Below are 26,082 nucleotides of genomic sequence, written 5' to 3'. Positions count from 1 at the left end.
ATGAGTGGAACGATGTTTCACTTGTGTTATGTCAATGACTTGTGTACTACACCATGCAGTGGTACGCTGGGTCACCGCAAATGGTAATCCATTACCGAGACAACCTTTTGATGTGATGTCTGCTGCTAAAATGTTCAAGCGTTATGTTCGGCCTAATGAAAATTTGCTGAAAGCAAAGTTGGTATGCTTTTTAATCTGAACCTCTTCATATTGCTGTAGTGAACTTCCTTTGTTTTTTTTTTGTTTTCACGTGCGTACTTCCTTTTTGTTAATTTCGGTTGTTGCTGAACAGATCATCATCCCTCATTTCATGCATGATCATCACTCTGTTTATGTTATGAACAAGTACACTGGTACGTTGGACATCCTTGACACTAGGAGGTATCTTTGATCCGCACATACTTCAAGGAGTCGGCACCATGAGGATCGTGTTGAGATTGTACGTGATTTTCTTTTCATCATTTATTTATTTACTTTTTCACTGCTATCATTTTTACTTTTTTTATGTGAACTCATTTGTTAATATAATGTGAACTTCCCAGCTTTTTTCTTTTTATGTGTACTACTGCAACCATTCAAACTTTTTTGTCTGTACTGATATGTTTTTACAATATGAACTTCCTAGCTATTTTTTATATTTATTTAAACTGCTGAAACCATCTGACTGTGTGTGTTAATTTGATATGTTAGTAAACTGTGAACTTCCCAAATTTTTTATATGTTTTTTAAACTCATTGAAACTATCTGTAGTGTGTGTGAACCGATATGTCAAGATTATGTGAACTTCCCAGCTTTTTCTTCCTTTTTTGTTTTTAAACTGCTGAAACCATTCACTTTTTGTTTTTTTTGTTTTTGCAGATTAATAGGATGGTGGCCTTGTTAAAACAGGTGTATGGTGTTGCAGAATTTAATAAATATAATGGTAATATACAGTGGGATGTTGTTGCTGACAGGTGTTCATATCCAAAGACTCCGGCACAAGGGGCTAATGAGTGTGGCTTCTATGCTCTAAGAATTTGTGCTACATACGGTGGTGATAAGATTGCTGATAATATAAAAAACCAGGATGTAAGTGTAGTGCTGTGTTTTTTTCGCTGTATAGCTCTTTTGTCTTTTTTTTTACTGTTTTTCTTATGTTTTTTTTTGCATTCCTGATTGTCTACCAGCGGCGTGTTGAGGATTGGAAAGCTGAGTACATGTATCAGCTCCTATTTCATCCCAAGAATGAAATTTCCAAGCGGAGCAGTGGCCTAGTATGTTGAAAGATCTCATGCCGCTTATTGGTCTAGGTTCGCAGACAACCCAAAGAATCATTGGGATCTGCATGATGATGATCTGATTCAATTTTTTCGCAATTAGTAGTTGATAGGATATTCAACATTTTTATTTTGTTGTTTTATTGAACTGAACTTCTCATTATGTGATTGAATTCAGGATACAGATGTAATTAGTGAGGATATGTTCTTTCTTTTTTCAAAACAGCAAGCCGTACAAAATCTGTGCTGTATTTTTTGTTATTAGTGAACTTCTCTGTCATCACAGTGTGAACTTCTTTTTTTTTTGCCAGTTCTGTGTGTAAAAGTATTCCCATATCCATTCGTTTTTCTCAATGCAAACTGTACTATTTTTATTCCGTATATTCGTAAATGATTTTTCATGTAGGAACTTCGTGAACATAAACTTGCTAATCTTTTTTCATTTATAAGCGAACTTCGTACTCACTCTATGTGAACTTCTTCATAAGCATTCTTATTACATCAACAATATCGAAACACAACCATAATTGTTCTCGGGTCTGATACAAAACATAAGGTTCAATAAAGTAAACGGTACATAATTTTATTTTCATAGTAAGTTTTTCGGACTCGTTGCTAAGACGTGTCACGAAGCAGTAGTTCTCTTGTTCCGTCGTAGAAGCGTAACATGCGAGATATCTCCATCTTTTATTTACGCACCCATGACTACATCTGGCCAATTTGTTGTCATCATCGCATTTCCAGTTGCAACTTTGTTTATCCTTACCGTGTACCAACCAGGCATTTGTGTTGGAGGTTATTGGAATTGTTGTTGGCTCCGTTAGATAATTCTTTAGGTGTTCTTCAAAGGTATTCCTTATCGAAAGTCTGCATGAAAACACATGAAAGTGAATATCATAGCCATGTTCAGTGTATTCTGTAAGTGAACTTCACAGTTTCTTTTATCTGGACTTCAGTAAACATTTAAATATCGGAAGACTGTAATAAAGTTAGTAATACATGTTGGTTCAGCCAAAACATCATATGTAATACAGGTAGTGTACGAAAATAAGTTTTGTAAGTTGGCGTTTTTGGTATTACCATTTTGCCTCTCGTGATGTTGTTCGTTGTCTTCCCCATCTTGCATACATAATATGGGATTGTTGGCTTGTAGTCAAGTACTTGCCTTTTGAGATGATCCAGATTTTCCTTGGTCATTTCAACTTCATTTCCGAAGTGACAGTGCTTGTCAAAGATTTCAAGTCCATGAATAGTTGGACCTGCATAAAAAATAAGCACATTTTTAGTTCCATAAAGTATTTTTGAAAGCATTTCTATCTTTTTTTACCTCTTTTACAGGTCTCTTCATCGCTTTCGCTGTTGCTGAGGATGACGTACGATGGACCAGCAGCCATTCCTGTCACAAGATTCCAGCATAAAACATTTTTTGTACTAACAGGACCTCTGCACTTTTTGAACTGAACTTCCACTTCTAGTCTGCATTTTCTGTTGTCTACATTTTAAACTCCAACTTCTTTTATTATATATTTTTTAAGTTTCCCAATCACAGTATACTAATGCCGGCTGGATACATGTTTGTAGATTTTAAAACCCTCCAACTTATTTATTTTTTGTATATTGTTTTCCATTTCTTTTCACAAGTGAGCTTCTCGGGAGTTCTTATCTGAACTCCTCTTCTTGTTCATTAGTGTCTATTCCCCCCCCACCCTCTGCCTAACATGTTTTTATTTGATTTTTTTGATAGATCTATCGTATGCAAACCATTTTTTAAGTAATCTGTAAGGTATTTATTTTGTTAAGTTGTTAGATCTTGTTTTTTATACTAGTCTATATTCAAAACCACGGCCATGAAGGATGAAAGAGAGGAAGATCCACGGCGATTCAATGAGTAGATGGGATGGGGATGGGTTAGACGCACCTTCTTTTGTTAGGTAATCCCTTCGCTTTTCGATCTTTGGATTACTTTTCTCAGAGATCTTGCTAGACTTCTCTTCTTCTTCTTTTCTCTGTTCTTTGTTCTCCCTTTGCTCTTCCTTCGACTCCTTCTCCGTGGGATGTTTCTTCCGGCGGAACACCAGGCAGTGGTTGAGTTTGTTTTGCGCCGAGTGGTGGTTTTTAGTGGGTTGGGCGTGGTTTGGTGGGTGGGGGGTGGTTGGTTGGTGTGGAACAGCTTTTTATTTTTTTCAGTGTTTTTACTCTGTGTGAACGTCTGCACTGTTATCACGTGAACTTCTTTGTAGTCTTTTTATGCTTTTGTTTTGTGCTTGCACGTGAACTCACAACTGGCCCCGGATAAGATCCTTTTTTGTTTGTTATCCCGCAGGATTTTTTTGTTTTTCTGTGGTTATCTCTCGGCTGTTTCTGTTTTGTTTGATTGGATATGTATTGGTTTGTTCCCTGAATTTGTGGATCACGACGTCTGTTGTTACATTTCTGGAACTATAAATACATGTCTTTTTTCCTCTGTGTTTCGGTGCATATCAATCACCGATTCTTCTCCCTTTCTTTTTTCTTTTTCTGTGTGTTTTCTCTGTTTCACCGATTGCATGGCAAACCCTCCTTTTTCCCACGAGTACACATTCCCCTGCCATGGCACAACCACTATGAAGGTTTTGTACACAAATGCAGCAGCTAGTGTTGAGGAGTGGATCACCAATGCTGAAGCTTCCCTAGATTCTTCTGCTAGGAAGATTGTTGGTCTTGATGTTGAGTATGATAAACTCAGTGGAACCTATTTCAATCCGAAGAAAGCTGCTGTGATCCAGCTATGTGTTGGCACTGATGTTCTTGTGTACCACATATGCCATGCTGATGAGAGGAGTGAAAAGTTGTATGATTTCTTTCATGGCTATAGGTACACTTTTGCTGGGTTTTGCGTCGCAGAAGACCGCACCATTCTGTCACGTTCAAAGTACTATGTTCATAATGTGAAGGATATCCAGGCAATATGGAGAGATCCGGACAACAGGAAGAGAACTCAAGGTCTGAAGGATGTTGCTGGAGCTATTATAGATCCAATCTATTTTGAGATGAAGGATGGTTTTGGAAGGGCAGAGCACAGGATGTGGGCTGATCCGCCGCCTCTACCGCCTAAGCATTTGGAATATGCTGCACGGGATGCATATGCCACGTATGAGGTTTTTCGGAGGCTGGATGTGTTTGAGAGGGGCTTCTTCTCCTTATTCAAACATCCCGAGAAGAAGCGTGGCAGGGATTGGTGAAGATTTTAGTTTTGTAGGGACATTTTTATTTTTATTTTTTCTATGATCAGATTGTAATCGTTTACTTTACCTACATTTTTCTTTAGGTTTTATGTTTAAGAGAACTCCTTAGTTGGTTAGATCTGAACTTCGCAGTCATAAATTTCTCTTTTACTTTGTGTTTCCCTTCCCTTTTATTCATTTTATAATACAATGAAGATGTCCCTATTTACTTTTTTTGCAATCCTATATGTTGTCTGTTCATTTTTTTAACAATTCAGTACCTTTCACGTATGAATAGTATGTGAGAACTTCGCAGCTGTTGATATCTGAACTCCTTTTTTCTTGCATGTGTGTTCTTGTTTAATTTTTATACGAACTTTTTTTCACACCGTCATACATAGTTAACTTCACGGATAATCGGCTGTGAACTTCCTACTGTTTTTTTTAATCAACATTTTACGTGAACAACTGCCTAGCAGTTGAATTACCCGGATAAGGTCCTTTTTGTTTTGGTTATCCCGCAGAATTTTTGTTTTCTTGTTATCTCCATCGGCTGTTCTATTTATTTGTTTTGGATATATACTGTTTGTTTCCTGAATTCGTGGATCACGACGTGTTTGTTACATCTCAATCTATAAATACAGGTCTTTTCTTTTTCTGGCTCGGTGCACGTGAATTACCAATTGCTTCTTCTTTCTTTTCTTCTGTCCACCGATTTTGCATGGCAAACGCTCCTTTTTCCCACGAGTACACATTCCCCTGCCATGGCACAACCACTATGAAGGTTCTGTACACGAATGCAGCAGCTAGTGTTGAGGAGTGGATCACCAATGCTGAAGGTTCCCTCGATTCTTCTGCTAGGAAGATTGTTGGTCTTGATGTTGAGTATGACAAACTCAGTGGTACCTATTTCAATCCGAAGAAAGCTGCTGTGATCCAGCTATGTGTTGGCACCGATGTTCTTGTGTACCACATATGCCATGCTGATGAGAGGAGTGAAAGTTTGGTTGAGTTTCTTCATGGCTTTAGGTACATTTTTGCTGGTTTTTGCACCACAGAAGACTGCAAAGTTCTCTCACGTTCAAATCTCTATGTTCATAATCTGAAGGATATCCAGGAAATATGGAGAGATCCGGACAAAAAGAAGAAACTTCAAGGCCTGAAGGATGTTGCTGGAGCTATTATAGATCCAATCTATTTTGAGATGAAGGATAGTTTTGGAAGGGCAGAGCACAGGATGTGGGCTAATCCGCCGCCTCTACCGCCTAAGCATTTGGAATATGCTGCACGGGATGCATATGCAACGTACGAGGTTTATCGAAGGCTGGATTTGTTTGAGAGGGGCTTCTTCTCCTTATTCAAACATCCCGAGAAGAAGCGTGGCAGGGATTGGTGAAGATTTTAGTTTTGTAGGGACATTTTTCTTTTTATTTTTTCTATGATCAGATTGTAATCGTTTATTTTCCCCTACATTTTTCTTTTTTAGGTTTTATGTTTAAGAGAACTCCTTAGTTGGCTAGATCTGAACTTCGCATCATATGTTTTTTTTTACTTTGTGTTTCCCTTCCCTTTTATTCATTTTTATAATACAATGAAGATGTCCCTATTTACTTTTTTTTGCAATCCTATATGTTGTCTGTTCATTTTATTTAACAATTCAGTACCTTTCACGTCTGAATAGTATGTGAGAACTTCAGCATTGTTGATATCTGAACTCCCTTTTTTCTTGCATGTGTGTTCTGTTTAATTTTTATACGAACTTTTTTTCACACCGTCATACATAGTGAACTTCGCGGATAATCGGTGTGAACTTCCTAATGCTTTTTTTAATCAACATTTTACGTGAACAACTGTCTAGCAGTTGAATTACGATATATTTATTCTCACAACATCCTGTGTAGAGGTTTAAAATAAATGATATTTATGAAAATTCCTGTTCTTTACAATTTGGATCAGCAGTAGCATGAACAAATAGTGAACTTCAGCAGTATATTTATTCTACACAATGTAACCAACTACATATTGTTTCAGTATGAACTATTCTTTTTTTTTCCTTTTTTGTGTCTACCTCTTCCTGGTACTCCTTCTTATAGCTGCTGGTGTAGTTTGTGTTTTCTTTTTGTTCTTCTCCTTGCTTCTATCTTCCATTGTGTTGCTATCATTTTCTGTTGACTGCAGGTGTAATAGCTGTTCCTCAAGCTGCCTTCTTGCGCAAGTTCTAGAGTTGTGTCCCCTTATCTTATTGCATGTACCACAAGCTTTCACCCCTTTTGGTTTCATTGTCGCACCATCACTTCTTTGTCGCTCAACAATCTGTTGTTGTAGTATCTTTTCCCTGTTGGGGCATGTTGATGCGTAGTGTCCTAGCCTTAGGTTGCACACGCTGCATTTCCTTTGTCCTCCCGTTTTATTTAAGTTTTGCAGTTTGCTCTCCACATCTGGTGTTTTCTGTGTATCTTCTTGCTCACTGATATCTTCATCCTCATCTTCTTGCTCATATTCTTCATCATCCGTCTCATCTTCGAAGCATTCACCCTCATCTCGTGTCCAGCTTTTTCCTCTTCATCATTCTCTGGAATGTCTTTGGCGAGCAAGCAAGTTTCTTATGCGCACCTTGATATTTGTCAAGATGTCAGTAGGCCCATACACCTTCTTATGTGTTTCCAAGAGTGTTTTAGCCAGCTGCCTTGCCTTGCAGGTTCTGGAATTGTGGCCATTAATTTTATTGCATGTTCCGCATAATCTTGTACCTTTCGGTCTCCCGTATTCATCTAGTTCTGGTTCCGGACGGCAGTGTGGGGTTTGCATTTTCCATTCCTCCTTGCAGCATCTCGTAGTCTTGCTTCCTTTTGTTATTGCAAGTAGTGGAGGCTGTATATCTGCATATGGATCATTGTCCTCGGTCCGAGGAATGTCGTTGTGCTCGCGCTTTCTCGTGTTGTGTTTTCTTGGTTCGATGATCGCTCATTGTTCTCCATCTCTGCATCCTCATTATTCTCCATCTCTCGCATCCTCATTATTCTCCGGCTCTGCATCCTCATTGTCCAGTTTGTATTGGCATCTCTCAAGGCAGATAATGCTATTTGGAATTTTGCTTCCGAAGTGCATCCTTTGTTTATAATTTTAACCGCTTCACCGTAAAGGATTGTTCGTCTGTATTCAATTGAAGTCCCATCGTCTCGTTGTTGTCCTATAGTCTCTGCGGTTGTAATCGTGGTTTGTCACCGCATCTTTGGTGTATCTCTGGAGTATATACTTGCTTGGTATCTCATCCGTGCGTAGGTGCTCAAAGACAACTATGACATGGTGGCGTAACAACCTGTGTGTGCATAAAGTTAACATTAGCTCGGTTAATTTTTTTATTTTTTCGTGTCAACAATTACTTTTTATATGCATCCGTAGTGTAATACAACCAAAAGCAATTGCTGAAAGAGGCTTTTTTTACCTCGTATGTTCCCACGCTTACATTCGCATTCATAGCGGCCTTCAACTTCATCTCGCTAGCACTCTGAACTCATGTCTTGACCAAGCGAATTCTTTACTCTGATTGTAGTGATGCACAAGGTAAATGTTGGGATTATCCTGGGAAGTATTAATGCGGAAAAGTCTGTCTTTGTGATATTGCCGCTCCCGAAAACCGAGTACACCGCCCGTGTGTACTTATCCATAACCCGTGCCTCGAAGCCATACTCGGTGACTGTTTTCCTTGTGCCCCTGCAATTTTGATTTTTGTCGGTGGAAAAGTCATTTGCTTTTGAACATGAAACATAAGATAACTTTTATATAGATATATGAACCCCGAACTAAACAGATGTGAACTTCCATAACATGTGCATACTTTTTTTCTCGAAACAGATGACACTTTTTGTGTACGTAAGAACCCCCGACCAAACAAGCTTGTGAACTTCCATAACATCTCGCATAGTCTTTTTCCTTTTTTATGTTCTCATCCTATGTGTTTCCAAATTATTGAAGCATATTTTTTCATTAATATAAAAAAGGAAATCGATCACTCACCGTTGATGCATTTGCCTCGCATTCTCTCGCTTCATGCCTTGCTCGTATGCGCTTGTTAACTTGCTTAGCAAAAATGTGGAGGTTGTCTCGTTCGATGACAAAACCCCTTTTCAGCACAAAGTTCATGCTCTCGCTTCTCGTGTTGAAGTCATGCGTACGTAAAACTTCCTTCCAAGAAGTCGATATCCACAATTTCCTTTCAGCCCATATGTTAATCATGACATTTATATCATGCAGATTGTACTCTTCAATCAAAGCCTTCCACACATCTTCAAACTCGATGGCATTAGGGGATGGTTCAAAATTGCGATCACTTATCCTTCAAGTCGTGGAATAGTTTATAAAGCTTCTTCAGCGGGTCCTTATGCTTGTTCATTATGTGCCATCTACGTAACTTATGTAGAGTCCGTTTGAAAATTTTAGGTATTGCTTTCGTCATTGCTTTGGGCATTGATCTGAACAATTATTAGGAAAAAACACATCGTGTATAATGCAAGCAAACTTCACAAAAACAAAACAAAGGTGAACTTCAAAGCAAATTAAATATCTTTTATTTTTTCGTGTTGCAGGGGTGTAAACATCTCGAACTTCGTGTGTTTTTGTTATGAACTACAACTGAAGGTACAAACAGGAGTATAGATTCGATTTTCGCAAACCTGTAAGTATGCAGATTGGTTGTTTACCGCCCATGCATTCAAGGAATCTTGAATACCCATTTGAAGGACTCCTCGACTCGTTTCCCATCAACGCAACACCAAAGATTGTTGATCGCAAGTGGTTGTTTACGCCGACAAATACCGCAAGGGGCAAGTGGTGCTTGTTCGACTTGTAAGTAGTATCGAAAGTTATGCAATCTCCAAAATCTGCATATGCTGCCCTCGAGCTAGCATTAGACCGTAAAACATTTTCCACTGTTTTCGTATCAACCTTGTAGTCATAGAAGAAATTTTCATTCTCCTTCTTCATGTCTTCAAAGAATTTGAACATATTCTGCACCTCATTCATGGACTCCTTCCTCGTGTTTTCTGCTTTCTGCAAAAAGAAATTTGGTGTTAGTTTTCTTGTTTTGTTTTGCTTTTTTCTTTCCCCTGTTTTTCATGTAAGTTTTCATTTTATATATAAAGGAGGGGGTGGGAGGGGGGGGGAGTACTTACATGTTTAGTATGTCTCTGTTGTGGCAGCCAATCTTATCACGGCCACCATGCAGCATTGTAAGGTGCCCATTATGTTTACATGTTTTATATTGCCGAACCGAAGGTCTTTTACCAACCCCTTCAATGTTGGATCCACCTTTTTGTGAGAACGCATGAAAACTAGCATTGATGGGCTTAACAGCAGGGTATGGTTGTGTTGAAGTGTAATGTCCTTGACAATGCAGTACCATCACTCCTCTCTTTCAATCTCATAAAGGCCTTGCACCCAGCTTCTTTTGGTCATCTTGTCACGCCGTCGGTCTTCCTCGTTGACACTTTGGCGGTGTGCACCTTCTCGTACACATCTCAAGTAACGCCTCGCTCTTGTTGTGCTGTCCTTTCCTTATCCCAAACCCTGTGTGCTTTGCATATGTATTGTAAAATACATATGCGTCTTTGAATGTGCTAAATTCTTGACCAATGGATGGTATCAGGTCCGGATCAAGATCTGCAGCCTGCAAATTGCCACGGTTTTGTTATTGCATTTTTTTTTGTTTTTACATATGTTATTTGTATGTTAACTTCAGGAAATAGGTCAAGTGAACTTCCTAAAATTTAATAAAAAATAAGAACATGGACTTCTTAAAGTCATCTGAACTTTTTTCACAGAAAAACTGTTGCACATGAATATCGAGAACATATCAAATATACATTTCATATAATAAACCGAGCATGTGAACTTCCTAAAAATCAGCTGAACTTTTATCATGGATATAGGGTTCACGAACTTTCCAAATCATATCAACTGTTTTTTCTAAAGATATAGCATGTGAACTTCCATGCAAATTTGTCTAAAAAAAATGAGTGTAAGAGTGAAATTTTTATCAGCAAAATATAAATTGAACTTACGTGTGTGTATGTTCGCAGCTCTGCAGGGGTGGCTCTATCATCTGGTACTATGGGGCATGGCGGTGTGACTTTTGGTACATGACAGAGTGGATCTCGAGGCGGCATATGACTTGATTGAGTGCCTCGACGATCTTGGTGTATGTTGTCACTTTGACCATCCCCATAACTGCGTTGCTGTTCAGAAGCATCACTGCTAGAAGACGACTTTTGCCCACTGTCCCTGTTCACATCGTTGCTTCCAGCTGCGGTTGTTGTAGATGTACTTGTAGATTGCCGTTTTCGTGGCTGACGGAACGTTGCATTACTAGCAAATATCTCCTCAGTGCACTTTATTGGAGAACGGGGTTTTTTCGGTGGACCTGACCAACACATAATATCCTCATCATCGTCTCTTGATGTTGTGGTATCCCGCTTCCTTTTGCTGTTATCCATGTCATCTTGTTCTTGGATTTTCTGATTGAAATTCCTTTCAACGGCAGCAGCATTTGTCTTTCTCTTGGGATTGCGGAACACTGGCTGGATAAATGAAACTGGCTCATCACAGCATATGGGAGTCATTGGAGGCTTTTAGGGCCTCGACCACTGATTATCTCGTCGTCCTTTGCTCTCGATTCTTTGCCCTGCAAAGAGCAACTCCGGTAAGTTTTTTAACATGTGAACTTCTTGAACATTGGGACTAGAACTTTTATACATAAAACTTTGTGTGATGTCTTCAAAAACTAAAACAAGTAAAGTTAACCGCTAAACAATGTAATATGAACTTCCAAAGATACATGCACCCGCATACTTATTTTTTCATTTTATCGTTTTTATTTTTTATAATCTGAAGTGAACTCCAGGAAACTGTTTTTAAGAACTTCTCAAGAAAAGACATAAGTTTTCTTTTTCCTACAATAGACTCTGCAGAGAATATGTGAACTTCCGCCTAAATTTGGTTTTTGTTTATACTGATGGACAGAAAAAGCAGTTAAATAGTTATGTGAACTTCCAATATAAATTCATATGAACCTTTTAAGGAGAATATAAATTGGTCGTTTTGTAAATGAGTTATGTGAACTTCCATTATGAATCATTATGAACTTTTTTTTCACTAGAATCTAAAGTGCTCCTTTTTTTTGGTTTTGCGGTGAGCACAAAGCAAGATATGAGTTATGTGAACTTCTGGTTTTTTTGTACCTTATCCGCCTCCGGTGCTAGCGTCTTGAAGGAGCTTGGTCGGATTGATGTTGAAGCATGTTCCGATGATCCGCCTCTAATTGGAGCCATTAACCGCCGTAGGGAATCCGGATCTCGTCGGGCTATAGACGAATTGCGGCGAGTAACGAGGCGGGATCTCGCTGTTCTCCGCCGCTGGCTCCTTTGCGTCGCCTACCGCCGTTCCTCCGTCGCGTGCTCCCTCGCGGCGGCTGCCGCCGGCGCGCACTCGCCCCCGCCGACGAGGTAGGAGGCTTCAACGTCTACGCTTCCGTCGCGTGCTCCCTCGCGTCGGCTCCCGCCGCCGCTCACTCGCCCGCGCCGACGAGGTAGGAGGCTTTGAACGTCTTCGTGTCCGTCGCGAGCTCCCTCGCGTCGGCTCCGCCGCCGCCGCCGCCCGCGCCGACGAGGTAGGAGGTGGAGGTGCGGAGCTGGTTGATCTCCGCTCGAGGCGGGGCGCGGTGTTTTTACGAGGAGGACGTGGGAAGTTCGCTTCGTTCACGAATCGGTATCTGTCGGGAGTCGGGACGTGGGAAGTTCGGTTGGGTATCGGTCGGGACGGGGGAAGAAACCGAGTGGGATTAGGGGGGGTTCTAGAATAGCTATTCTAGAACCACTCTTAAGGGGGGTTCGAGAATAGTTGGGCTCTATATATATATATATATATATATATATGGAAAATAGTGGGCTACCATGGGGTGTAGCTATGCACCCCCATCCAACCATTGAATTTGCATATAGAGCATTTTCAGCCCTACATCTAAACTAACGGCGTTACCATCCATCCCCGCACACCACCTACCCGACGAGTGTAGTCCACCTTGTCCCTATCCTATCTCTCTCTCCTAATCCCGTCCCCCAACTCTCATTTTCAACTCATCCCCACACCAGGCGCCGCCCACCGCTGCTCCATCCACGGACTAGCCGCTCATCCCCGCGTCTGTCCTCCACGGCTCGGCGGCCCGACGGCCCTGCCCTGCTCCCTCCATGGCGCGGCGGCCTTCACCTCACCGTGCGGGTAGAGGCGAGGCGGCCGCTCGTTCCACGGGGCGGTGTTGCGTGCAGGAGGAAATGGGCTGGCGGCCGGCCGTTTGATTTTTTTTCATCTGGATTCTGATGACTTGTTTATCTATGTACCGTGTTCTTACTTTTCTACATGATTCCCGACCCAGATCGCGAAGGCAGTCATTCTTTTTATATTTATTAATATTTCTGCTGATCTCCACTCGATTAATCCAGATCTTGATTTCTTGGGTATCTCTTTTTCCTTGATTTCTTCTCTCTCCTCTTGGATTTCCAGCAGTTTAGTGTTTGAGATAGTGAGTTTAGTACTGCACTCTTCAGCCTTGTTCACATCTGCCTGCCATGATGATCCTTAGAAAAACAAGTTTAAGGGAGCATTCCGGGTGGAATCAGTGCGGGGAAGGTGCATGGACCAGCAGCAGGGAGGGAGCAGCACCGGGCGGCCAGGGCGGATTGCCGGAGAATCTCTGCCAGCCGCGTAGGCAACTTGCCGGCAAGCACGGCCACACGCGTAGGCAGTCATCCGCGCTGGAGTTTTTCTGATGCGCGTGGCTTTTGATAGATTATCTGATCTTCCATTGTTTTTGCAAAGAGATTTCCCCCCGTAAATTTTTCTAATACGGAGTATTGAAGATTTTGCTCGATCTAACTGCTGCCCATTGTTTAGGAATATGATTCTTCCGCTCAGATTTGTGCGGTTAATATTTACAACCATTATTGAAATACATGAGGTTTGTGTTTTTTTGTGCTTTTTTCCCCATCCCCAAACCGTGGCCAACCAAAGATGGAAATACGAGATGAACACGATTGGCTTGGAGTGATGCTGGGAGGCGGGGATTGATGGAGACGCAGCGGAGCCGTCTAGCTCATCGTGGGATTAGGTGCCGGATATGCTCGGCCGTGGTGGATTTAGGTTGTGCCGGACGTGGTCTCACGTGGGCCTCATCACCGGCTTCTTCTTCATCCGCGACACAGCCACCATGACACCACGGATCCACCGTGAGCATCATGTGTGCGGCAGCGCTCGTACGAGATCTTCGGGGCGAGATTTTCGATCTATATTTGTTCTTCAGATATGTCATGTTGTGTCTGTGGAGTAGCTGAAGGATCCAAGATCCTAACCTGCGATCTTGTTTTTTATTCCATTCGTGTGTGTGAAACGGTCGTCGATGAGATTACTAGTTGGTTTTACATGGTCGTTCCTAAATCAAGTTATTCGTTCCAGGTTTCGGAAGGCAATCAAATTTTATCCCTTTTCTGTTCCCAGTGATGGATTTTCAATCCATTAACTATTTCTTTTGTCATGTTCATGTCTCCGATCCATGTTGTTCCATTTGTCTAGTATATCTTCTCTCACAAAACTAGAGAGGCAGATGGGTTTATTCTCCTTTTCTTCATATTCAAAGTTTTTATGAAGTCTGTAATCTGTACATGGTCCTTATTTCTCTAAAGGAATGAGTTTCTTTTCTTTCTGAAAATGTTGGTGTGCTCATCGAGCTAAAATTTGGCAGCTAATGGTGATAGGCTTCTACATCGGCAGCTCGACCTCGCCGGTGGGCAAGGAGACTGATATTGGTTTATTTATAGATTTCGTGAGCTGAGCATTTTTTGTTTCGATCCAGAATTTTACAGGATGCTCCATTGGATTTACCTTGACAATGAATAAACATGCAAGAACCTTGCAATCTATGTTTAAGTATTGAGTGGATATGTGAATTGGCTAGAGAAAAAAGAATCGGTCAATGAATTTTTCTTGGAAGCTAGACGAGAATGGATCTTGAATGGAGCTGGGATGCATGCGCCGTACTAGTGGGCCTTCTGACGACCACATGGCGGATGGCTCATCGTGCGAAAGGGACAGTTGTTTTTTCGTTGTCATGGACGGATACAGCTAACGGACTTCAACGGCAGCACGAATCATGAGGAAATATCGGATGATTTCAAGCCTATGCACAGCTATCACCCTAGGTAGAAAATCCGCGTCGATATATATACATATACATACTAGCACAAAACCCGTGCGTTGCTACGATCATATTAAATTAAGTGAACAACATTTCATATGTTGCATTTCTTGCTTGAATCGAATCTAAATGGTATGGAGTCCTTAATTGAGCCTACTTTTTTTACAATGCAATAGTGAACATCACGTCGATTCAAAAACACGCAACAAAGAAAATGTCCTAACGATTTAAGCCAATTGACCAGTGTCGGCGTTGTCATTCTCTGTAACAACATCTTCATCGAGGAAGCAAACCAGAAGCAGTGATAGCAAAGACACTATCAACATCAAACGACATCATTCTCCCACAAAAAACTCATACATAACAATGAGGATAAATTCAATTCCTCGGGATCTCGTGTGTGTCATCTATAGCCATTGTTCTATATACGGACATGGCAACCCAACCCTAGTGCCGGTGACTATTTTGCCTTAATATTTGCAAAATTATTTTTAATTTAGACATATTTTGCCCTTTTAAAATCTCTTCAAACACTCATTTTACTTGTTTTGTATGAAAATAGAAGCAGAAAAGGAAAATCTTCAACAACAGAAAAAAGCATACCACCCCCTCCTAGTCTGGACAACCCAGCTAGTAAAATGTTGACTCAGTCTACTCCAGTATTTAGCACTGTTTGTGGGACCCAGGAGTCAGCTTTTGTCCTGATGCAGTTTCCTCACCGAGCTTCTCCCTTCCTCTTGCCAATTCCGAAATTCCCAGATCAGACATGGATGAGAGCTGGAGGAGCTGCCGGACAAGAGAGCAGCAGTTGGATCGGATCAGACATGGATGAGAGCTGGAGGAGCTGCCGGACAAGAGAGCAGCAGTTGGATCGGCTGGACATCGGTGTAAGAAGGACAGCCTCGTCGAAGGAGACTGTATTAGCAGCTGCCGGACGGTAGGAGATGGCGCACACGGCTGAGGGACCGGAGGAATCAACGTTACTACTGGATGGCGAGGACCTAGGCAGTTGTGGCCTCTCTTGCTGCTTTGAACGGAGATGAGGCGCCGCAGCAAGATTAAGAGCAGACGTTGGTGGTGAGCCAGATTACTGGATTGATTTTGCGGGGAGCTCCTGCTACTTCTAGCATGACGGAGTGGGTTAGTTTTCTTGGATCGATTTTTGTGTGGTGAATCAATTTTTTATGGCTTCCTTTTCTGCATCTATTTTTTGTGTGGTGAATCGAATAAAAAAAATTGTTTTGTTCTGGTTCTAGTGCCATCGCGGCAGCTCGGAGACAAGGCCGGCAACATGAGATCGTGGAGCACCAACTTTGGCAGGCGACCACCAACGGGAGGCCACCGGTAGGAGCGCCCCTCCGGCCGGGAACTGATGTATTCCGTCGCGTAAGGCCCTCGTCCCTGCCGCCGCCGTTCTGGTCCGAGTCGTCGCTGCCCCGCCTCCATGCTAATGAGGAAAACGTTTCAGAGCTTTTTCGGGCCTCGGCCCATATGTGCTCGCGGGAACATTCGACACGGTGAACAGCCGCGACGTACACGTACCAACAACGGTTAGCAATTTAATAGTAAAGATATATATAGAGCCCAACTATTCTCGAACCCCCCTTAAGAGTGGTTCTAGAATAGCTCCCCCCCCCCCCCCCCTAATCCCACTCGGTTTCTTCCCCCGTCCCGACCGATACCCAACCGAACTTCCCACGTCCCGACTCCCGACAGATACCGATTCGTGAACGAAGCGAGCTTCCCACGTCCTCCTCGTAAAAACACCGCGCCCCGCCTCAAGCGGAGATCAACCAGCTCCGCACCTCCACCTCCTACCTCGTCGGCGCGGGCGAGCGAGCGGCGGCGGGAGCCGACACGAGGGAGCTCGCGACGGACACGAAGACGTTCAAAGCCTCCTACCTCATCGGCGCGGGCGAGTGAGCGGCGGCGGGAGCCGACGCGAGGGAGCACGCGACGGAAGCGAAGACGTTGAAGCCTCCTACCTCGTCGGCGCGGGCGAGTGAGCGGCGGCGGCAGCCGACGCGAGGGAGCACGCGACGGAGGCGAACGGCGGCGGTAGCTGACGCAAAGGAGCCAGCGGCGGAGAACAGCGAGATCCCGCCTCGTTACTCGCCGCAATTCGTCTATAGCCCGACGAGATCCGCATTCCCTACAAAGCAGCTTAATGGCTCCAATTAGAGGCAGATCATTGGAACATGCTTCAACATCAATCCGACCAAGCTCCTTCAAGACGCTAGCACTGGAGGCAGATAAGGTACAAAAAAAAAAAACCAGAAGTTCACATAACTCATATACTGCTTTGTGCTCACTGCAAAACCAAAAAAAAAAAAAAAAGGAGCACTTTAGATTCTAGTGAAAAAAAAGTTCATAATGATTCATAATGGAAGTTCACATAACTCATTTACAAAACGACCAATTTATATTCTCCTTAAAAGGTTCATATGAATTTATATTGGAAGTTCACATAACTATTTAACTGCTTTTTCTGTCCATCAGTATAAACAAAAACCAAATTTAAACTGGAAGTTCACATATTCTCCTGCAGAGTCTATTGTAGGAAAAAGAAAACTTATGTCTTTTACTGAGAAGTTCTTAAAAACAGTTTCCTGGAGTTCACTTCAGTTATAAAAAATAAAAACAGTAAAATGAAAAAATAAGTATGCAGGTGCATGTATGCTGGAAGTTCATATTACATTGTTTAGCGGTTAACTTTACTTGTTTTAGTTTTTTGAAGACATCAGACAAAGTTTTATGTATAAAAGTTCTAGTCCCAATGTTCAAGAAGTTCACATGTTAAAAAACTTACCAGGTTCGCACGCAGGCAAAGAATCAGAACGAGGCAGTGATTTACGAGATAATCAATTTGGTCAGGCCCTAAAAAGCCTCCAATGACTCCCATATGCTGTGATGAGCCAGTTTCATTTATCCAGCCAGTTGTTCCGCAATCCCAAGAGAAAGACAAATGCTGCTGCCGTTGAAAGGAATTTCAATCAGAAAATCCAAGAACAAGATGATATGGATAACAGCAAAAGGAAGCGGGATACCACAACATCAAGAGACGATGATGAGGATATTATGTGTTGGTCAGGTCCACCGAAAAAACCCCGTTCTCCAATAAAGTGCACTGAGGAGATATTTGCTAGTAATGCAACGTTCCGTCAGCCACGAAAACGGCAATCTACAAGTACATCTACAACAACCGCAGCTGGAAGCAACGATGTGAACAGGGACAGTGGGCAAAAGTCGTCTTCTAGCAGTGATGCTTCCAACGAACGCAGTTATGGGGATGGTCAAAGTGACAACATACACCAAGATCGTCGAGGCACTCAATCAAGTCATATGCCGCCTCGAGATCCACTCTGCCATGTACCAAAAGTCACACCGCCATGCCCCATAGTACCAGATGATAGAGCCACCCCTGCAGAGCTGCGAACATACACACACGTAAGTTCAATTTATATTTTGCTGATAAAAATTTCACTCTTACACTCATTTTTTTTAGACAAATTTGCATGGAAGTTCACATGCTATATCTTTAGAAAAAACAGTTGATATGATTTGGAAAGTTCGTGAACCCTATATCCATGATAAAAGTTCAGCTGATTTTTAGGAAGTTCACATGCTCGGTTTATTATATGAAATGTATATTTGATATGTTCTCGATATTCATGTGCAACAGTTTTTCTGTGAAAAAAAGTTCAGATGACTTTAAGAAGTCCATGTTCTTATTTTTTATTAAATTTTAGGAAGTTCACTTGACCTATTTCCTGAAGTTAACATACAAATAACATATGTAAAAACAAAAAAAAAATGCAATAACAAAACCGTGGCAATTTGCAGGCTGCAGATCTTGATCCGGACCTGATACCATCCATTGGTCAAGAATTTAGCACATTCAAAGACGCATATGTATTTTACAATACATATGCAAAGCACACAGGGTTTGGGATAAGGAAAGGACAGCACAACAAGAGCAGGCGTTACTTGAGATGTGTACGAGAAGGTGCACACCGCCAAAGTGTCAACGAGGAAGACCGACAGCGTGACAAGATGACCAAAAGAACTGGGTGCAAGGCCTTTATGAGATTGAAAGAGAGGAGTGATGGTACCTGCATTGTCAAGGACATTACACTTCAGCACAACCATACCCTGCTGTTAAGCCCATCAATGCTAGTTTCCATGCGTTCTCACAAAAAGGTGGATCCAACATTGAAGGGGTTGGTAAAAGACCTTCAGTTCAGCAATATAAAACATGTAAACATAATGGGCCTGCTTACAAGGCTGCATGGTGGCCGTGATAAGATTGGCTGCCACAACAGAGACATACTAAACATGTAAGTACTCCCCCCCCCTCCCACCCCCTCCTTTATATATAAAATGAAAACTTACATGAAAAACAGGGGAAAGAAAAAAGCAAAACAAAAAAAGAAAAATAACAACAAATTTCTTTTTGCAGGAAAGCAGAAAACACGAGGAAGGAGTCCATGAATGAGGTGCAGAATATGTTCAAATTCTTTGAAGACATGAAGAAGGAGAATGAAAATTTCTTCTATGACTACAAGGTTGATGACGAAAACAGATTGGAAAATGTTTTCTGGTCTAATGCTAGCTCGAGGGCAGCATATGCAGATTTTGGAGATTGCATAACTTTCGATACTACTTACAAGTCGAACAAGCACCACTTGCCCCTTGCAGTATTTGTCGGCGTAAACAACCACTTGCAGTCAACAATCTTTGGTGTTGCGTTGATGGGAAACGAGTCAGAGGAGTCCTTCAAATGGGTATTCAGCAGATTCCTTGAATGCATGGGCGGTAAACAACCAATCTGCATACTTACAGGTTTGCAGAAAATCAGAATCTATACTCCTGTTTGTACCTTCAGTTGTAGTTCATAACAAAAACACACGAAGTTCAGATGTTTACACCCCTGCAACACGAAAAAATAAAAGATATTTAATTTGCTGAAGTTCACCTTTGTTTTGTTTTTGTGAAGTTTGCTTGCATTATACCTGATGTGTTTTTTCCTAATAATTGCTCAGATCAATGCCCAGCAATGACGAAAGCAATACCTAAAATTTTCAAACGGACTCTACATAAGTTCTGTAGATGGCACATAATGAACAAGCATAAGGACCCGCTGAAGAAGCTTTATAAACTATTCCCTGACTTGAAGGATAAGCTGATCGCAATTTTGAACCATCCCCTAATGCCATCTGAGTTTGAAGATGCGTGGAAGGCTTTGATTGAAGAGTACAATCTGCATGATATAAATGTCATGATTAACTTATGGGCTGAAAGGAAATTGTGGATATCAGCTTACTTTGGAAGGAAGTTTTACGTGCACGCATGACTTCAACACGTAGAAGCGAGAGCATGAACTTTGTCTTTGAAAAGGGGTTTTGTCACTGAACGAGACAACCTCCACATTTTTGCTAAGCAAGTTAACAACTGCATACAGGCAAGGCATGAAGCAGAGAATGCAGAGGCAAATGCATCAACGGTGAGTGATCGATTTCCTTTTTTATATTAATGAAAAAAAATATGCTTCAATAATTTGGAAACACATAGGATGAGAACATAAAAAAAAGGAAAAAGACTATGCAGATGTTATGGAAGTTCACAACTGTTTGGTCAGGGGTTCTTCTGTACACAAAAAGTGTCATCTGTTTTCGAGAAAAAAAAGTATGCACATGTTATGGAAGTTCACATCTGTTTAGTTCTGGGGTTCATATATCTATATAAAAGTTATCTTATGTTTCATGTTCAAAAGCAAATGACTTTTCCACCGACAAAAATCAAAATTGCAGGGCACAAGGAAAACAGTCACCAGGTATGGCTTCGAGGCACAGGTTATGGATAAGTACACACGGGCAGTGTACTCGGTTTCCGGGAGCGGCAATATCACAGCACAGCTTTCCGCATTAATACTTCCCAGGATAATCCCAACATTTACCTTGTGCATCACTACAATCAGAGTAAAGAATTCGCTTGGTCAAGACATGAGTTCAGAGTGCTAGCAGATGAAGTTGAAGGCCGCTATGAATGCGAATGTAAACTGTGGGAACATACAGGTAAAAAAAAAGCCTCTTTCAGCAATTGCTTTTGGTTGTATTACACTACAGATGCATATAAAAAAGTAATTGTTGACACGAAAAAATAAAAAAATTAACCGAGCTAATGTTAACTTTATGCACACACAGGGTTGTTCTGCCACCATGTCATAGCTGTCTTTGAGCACCTACGCCTGGATGAGATACCAAGCAAGTATATACTCCAGAGATACACCAAAGATGCAGTGACAAACCCTGATTACAACCGCAGAGACTACAGGACAACAACAGACGATGGGACTTCAATTGAATACGGGCAGAACAATCCTTTACGGTGAAGCAGTTAAAATTATAAACAAAGGATGCACTTCGGAAGCAAAATTCCAAATAGCATTATCTGCCTTCAGAGATGCCAATACAAACCTGGACAATGAGGATGCAGAGCCGGAGAATAATGAGGATGCAGAGATGGAGAATAATGAGGATGCAGAGATGGAGAACAATGAGCAGTCATCGAACCAAGAAAACACAACACGAGAAACTGGCGAGCACAACAACATTCCTCAGACTGAGGACAATGATCCATATGCAGATATACAGCCTCCACTACTTGCAATAACAAAAGGAAGCAAGACTACAGATGCTGCAAGGAGGAATGGAAAATGCAAACCCCCTGCACCTGCCCGCCCGGAACCAGAACTAGATGAATACGGGAGACCGAAAGGTACAATATTATGCGGAACATGCAATAAAATTAATGGCCACAATTCCAGAACCTGCAAGGCAAGGCAGCTGGCTAAAACACTCTTGGAAACACATAAGAAGGTGTATGGGCCTACAGCATCTTCAGCAAATATCAAGGTGCGCATAAGAAACTTGCTTGCTCGCCAAAGACATTCCGTAGAATGATGAAGAGGAAAAACTGGACACAGATGAGGGTGAATGCTTCGAAGATGAGACGGATGATGAAGAATATGAGCAAGAAGATGAGGATGAAGATATCACTGAGCAAGAAGATACACAGAAAACACCAGATGTGGAGAGCAAACTGCAAAACTTAAATAAAACGGGAGGACAAAGGAAATGCAGCGTGTGCAACCTAAGGCTAGGACACTACGCATCAACATGCCCCAACAGGGAAAAGATACTACAACAACAGATTGTTGAGCGACAAAGAAGTGATGGTGCGACAATGAAACCAAAAGGGGTGAAAGCTTGTGGTACATGCAATAAGATAAGGGGACACAACTCTAGAACTTGCGCAAGAAGGCAGCTTGAGGAACAGCTATTACACCTGCAGTCAACAGAAAATGATAGCAACACAATGGAAGATAGAAGCAAGGAGAAGAACAAGGAGAAAACACAAACTACACCAGCAGCTATAAGAAGGAGTACCAGGAAGAGGTAGACACAAAAAAGGAAAAAAAAAAGAATAGTTCATACTGAAACAATATGTAGTTGGTTACATTGTGTAGAATAAATATACTGCTGAAGTTCACTATTTGTTCATGCTACTGCTGATCCAAATTGTAAAGAACAGGAATTTTCATAAATATCATTTATTTTAAACCTCTACACAGGATGTTGTGAGAATAAATATATCGTAATTCAACTGCTAGACAGTTGTTCACGTAAAATGTTGATTAAAAAAAAACAGTAGGAAGTTCACAGCCGATTATCCGCGAAGTTCACTATGTATGACGGTGTGAAAAAAAAGTTCGTATAAAAATTAAACAGGAACACACATGCAAGAAAAAAGGGAGTTCAGATATCAACAGCTGCGAAGTTCTCACATACTATTCAGACGTGAAAGGTACTGAATTGTTAAATAAAATGAACAGACAACATATAGGATTGCAAAAAAAGTAAATAGGGACATCTTCATTGTATTATAAAAATGAATAAAAGGGAAGGGAAACACAAAGTTAAAAAAAAACATATGATGCGAAGTTCAGATCTAGCCAACTAAGGAGTTCTCTTAAACATAAAACCTAAAAAAGAAAAATGTAGGGGAAAATAAACGATTACAATCTGATCATAGAAAAAATAAAAAGAAAAATGTCCCTACAAAACTAAAATCTTCACCAATCCCTGCCACGCTTCTTCTCGGGATGTTTGAATAAGGAGAAGAAGCCCCTCTCAAACAAATCCAGCCTTCGATAAACCTCGTACGTTGCATATGCATCCCGTGCAGCATATTCCAAATGCTTAGGCGGTAGAGGCGGCGGATTAGCCCACATCCTGTGCTCTGCCCTTCCAAAACCATCCTTCATCTCAAAATAGATTGGATCTATAATAGCTCCAGCAACATCCTTCAGGCCTTGAAGTTTCTTCTTTTTGTCCGGATCTCTCCATATTTCCTGGATATCCTTCAGATTATGAACATAGAGATTTGAACGTGAGAGAACTTTGCAGTCTTCTGTGGTGCAAAAACCAGCAAAAATGTACCTAAAGCCATGAAGAAACTCAACCAAACTTTCACTCCTCTCATCAGCATGGCATATGTGGTACACAAGAACATCGGTGCCAACACATAGCTGGATCACAAAGAGCTTTCTTCGGATTGAAATAGGTACCACTGAGTTTGTCATACTCAACATCAAGACCAACAATCTTCCTAGCAGAAGAATCGAGGGAACCTTCAGCATTGGTGATCCACTCCTCAACACTAGCTGCTGAATTCGTGTACAGAACTTTCAAAGTGGTTGTGCCATGGCAGGGGAATGTGTACTCGTGGGAAAAAGGAGCGTTTGCCATGCAAAATCGGTGGACAGAAGAAAAGAAAGAAGAAGCAATTGGTAATTCACGTACACCGAGCCAGAAAAAGAAAAGACCTGTATTTATAGATTGAGATGTAACAAACACGTCGTGATCCACGAATTCAGGAAACAAACAGTATATATCCAAAACAAATAAATAGAACAGCCGATGGAGATAACAAGAAAACAAAAATTCTGCGGGATAACAAAAACAAAAAGGACCTTATCCGGGTAATTCAACTGCTAGGCAGTTGTTCACGTAAAATGTTGATTAAAAAAAATAGTAGGAAGTTCACAGCCGATTATCCGTGAAGTTAACTATGTATGACGGTGTGAAAAAAAGTTCGTATAAAAATTAATCAGGAACACACATGCAAGAAAAAAGGAGTTCAGATATCAACAGCTGCGAAGTTCTCACATACTATTCATACGTGAAAGGTACTGAATTGTTAAAAAAATGAACAGACAACATATAGGATTGCAAAAAAAGTAAATAGGGACATCTTCATTGTATTATAAAATGAATAAAAGGGAAGGGAAACACAAAGGAAAAGAGAAATTTATGACTGCGAAGTTCAGATCTAACCAACTAAGGAGTTCTCTTAAACATAAAACCTAAAGAAAAATGTAGGTAAAGTAAACGATTACAATCTGATCATAGAAAAAATAAAAATAAAAATGTCCCTACAAAACTAAAATCTTCACCAATCCCTGCCACGCTTCTTCTCGGGATGTTTGAATAAGGAGAAGAAGCCCCTCTCAAACACATCCAGCCTCCGAAAAACCTCATACGTGGCATATGCATCCCGTGCAGCATATTCCAAATGCTTAGGCGGTAGAGGCGGCGGATCAGCCCACATCCTGTGCTCTGCCCTTCCAAAACCATCCTTCATCTCAAAATAGATTGGATCTATAATAGCTCCAGCAACATCCTTCAGACCTTGAGTTCTCTTCCTGTTGTCCGGATCTCTCCATATTGCCTGGATATCCTTCAAATTATGAACATAGTACTTTGAACGTGACAGAATGGTGCGGTCTTCTACGACGCAAAACCCAGCAAAAGTGTACCTATAGCCATGAAAGAAATCATACAACTTTTCACTCCTCTCATCAGCATGGCATATGTGGTACACAAGAACATCAGTGCCAACACATAGCTGGATCACAGCAGCTTTCTTCGGATTGAAATAGGTTCCACTGAGTTTATCATACTCAACATCAAGACCAACAATCTTCCTAGCAGAAGAATCTAGGGAAGCTTCAGCATTGGTGATCCACTCCTCAACACTAGCTGCTGCATTTGTGTACAAAACCTTCATAGTGGTTGTGCCATGGCAGGGGAATGTGTACTCGTGGGAAAAAGGAGGGTTTGCCATGCAATCGGTGAAACAGAGAAAACACACAGAAAAAGAAAAAAGAAAGGGAGAAGAATCAGTGATTGATATGCACCGAAACACAGAGGAAAAAAGACATGTATTTATAGTTCCAGAAATGTAACAACAGACGTCGTGATCCACAAATTCAGGGAACAAACCAATATATATCCAATCAAACAAAACAGAAACAGCCGAGAGATAACCACAGAAAAACAAAAAAATCACGCGGGATAACAAACAAAAAAGGATCTTATCCGGGGCCAGTTGTGAGTTCACGTGCAAGCACAAAACAAAAGCATAAAAAGACTACAAAGAAGTTCACGTGATAACAGTGCAGACGTTCGCACAGAGTAAAAACACTGAAAAAAATAAAAAGCTGTTCCACACCAACCAACCACCCCCCACCCACCAAACCACGCCCAACCCACTAAAAACCACCACTCGGCGCAAAACAAACTCAACCATCGCACGGTGTTCCGCCGGAAGAAACATCCCACGGAGAAGGAGTCGAAGGAAGAGCAAAGGGAGAACAAAGAACAGAGAAAAGAAGAAGAAGAGAAGTCTAGCAAGATCTACAGAAAAGTAATCCAGCATCAGAAAAGCGAAGGGATTACCTAACAAAAGAAGGTGCGTCTAACCCATCCCCATCCCATCTACTCATTGAATCGCCGTGGATCTTCCTCTCTTTCATCCTTCATGGCCGTGGTTTTGAATCTAGACTAGTATAAAAAACAAGATCTAACAACTTAACAAAATAAATACCTTACAGATTACTTAAAAAATGGTTTGCATACGATAGATCTATCAAAAAAATCAAATAAAATCATGTTAGGCAGAGGGTGGGGGGGAATAGACACTAATGAACAAGAAGAGGAGTTCAGATAAGAACTCCCGAGAAGCTCACTTGTGAAAAGAAATGGAAAACAATATACAAAAAATAAATAAGTTGGATGGTTTTAAAATCTACAAACATGTATCCAGCCGGCATTAGTATACTATGATTGGGAAACTTAAAAAATATATAATAAAAGAAGTTGGAGTTTAAAATGTAGACAACAGAAAATGCAGACTAGAAGTGGAAGTTCAGTTCAAAAAAGTGCAGAGGTCCTGTTAGTACAAAAAATGTTTTATGCTGGAATCTTGTGACAGGAATGGCTGCTGGTCCATCGTACGTCATCCTCAGCGACAGCGAAAG

The 26,082-nt window shown here is 41.3% G+C and overlaps 4 protein-coding genes across 4 annotated transcripts; 2 read left to right on the top strand and 2 right to left on the bottom strand.

Annotated features, from left to right (window-relative positions):
- The first annotated feature begins 3,859 nt into the window (after positions 1-3,859).
- Positions 3,860-4,477, top strand: LOC139838163 (uncharacterized). Its single transcript, XM_071827531.1, has one exon. The coding sequence runs from the start codon at positions 3,860-3,862 to the stop codon at positions 4,475-4,477; it is 618 nt and encodes a 205-aa protein (XP_071683632.1).
- A 760-nt stretch (positions 4,478-5,237) lies between these two features.
- On the top strand, positions 5,238-5,855 carry LOC127339948 (uncharacterized). Its single transcript, XM_071827530.1, has one exon. It carries the CDS (start codon positions 5,238-5,240, stop codon positions 5,853-5,855), a length of 618 nt encoding a protein of 205 aa, XP_071683631.1.
- A 16,978-nt stretch (positions 5,856-22,833) lies between these two features.
- On the bottom strand, positions 22,834-23,509 carry LOC139838162 (uncharacterized). The gene is made up of 2 exons (XM_071827529.1): positions 23,329-23,509; positions 22,834-23,171 (listed from the first exon to the last, which is right to left on the bottom strand). Exons 1-2 carry the CDS (start codon positions 23,507-23,509, stop codon positions 22,834-22,836), a joined length of 519 nt encoding a protein of 172 aa, XP_071683630.1.
- Positions 23,510-24,212: 703 nt separating this feature from the next.
- Positions 24,213-24,830, bottom strand: LOC139838161 (uncharacterized). The gene has a single exon (XM_071827528.1). It carries the CDS (start codon positions 24,828-24,830, stop codon positions 24,213-24,215), a length of 618 nt encoding a protein of 205 aa, XP_071683629.1.
- Positions 24,831-26,082: the final 1,252 nt, after the last annotated feature.

The sequence above is a fragment of the Lolium perenne genome, chromosome 3 (assembly GCF_019359855.2).
Source record: "Lolium perenne isolate Kyuss_39 chromosome 3, Kyuss_2.0, whole genome shotgun sequence".
Taxonomy (NCBI): domain Eukaryota; kingdom Viridiplantae; phylum Streptophyta; class Magnoliopsida; order Poales; family Poaceae; genus Lolium; species Lolium perenne.
Note: the sequence above shows the minus strand (reverse complement) of the source record. Positions and strands in the feature narration are given on the sequence as shown.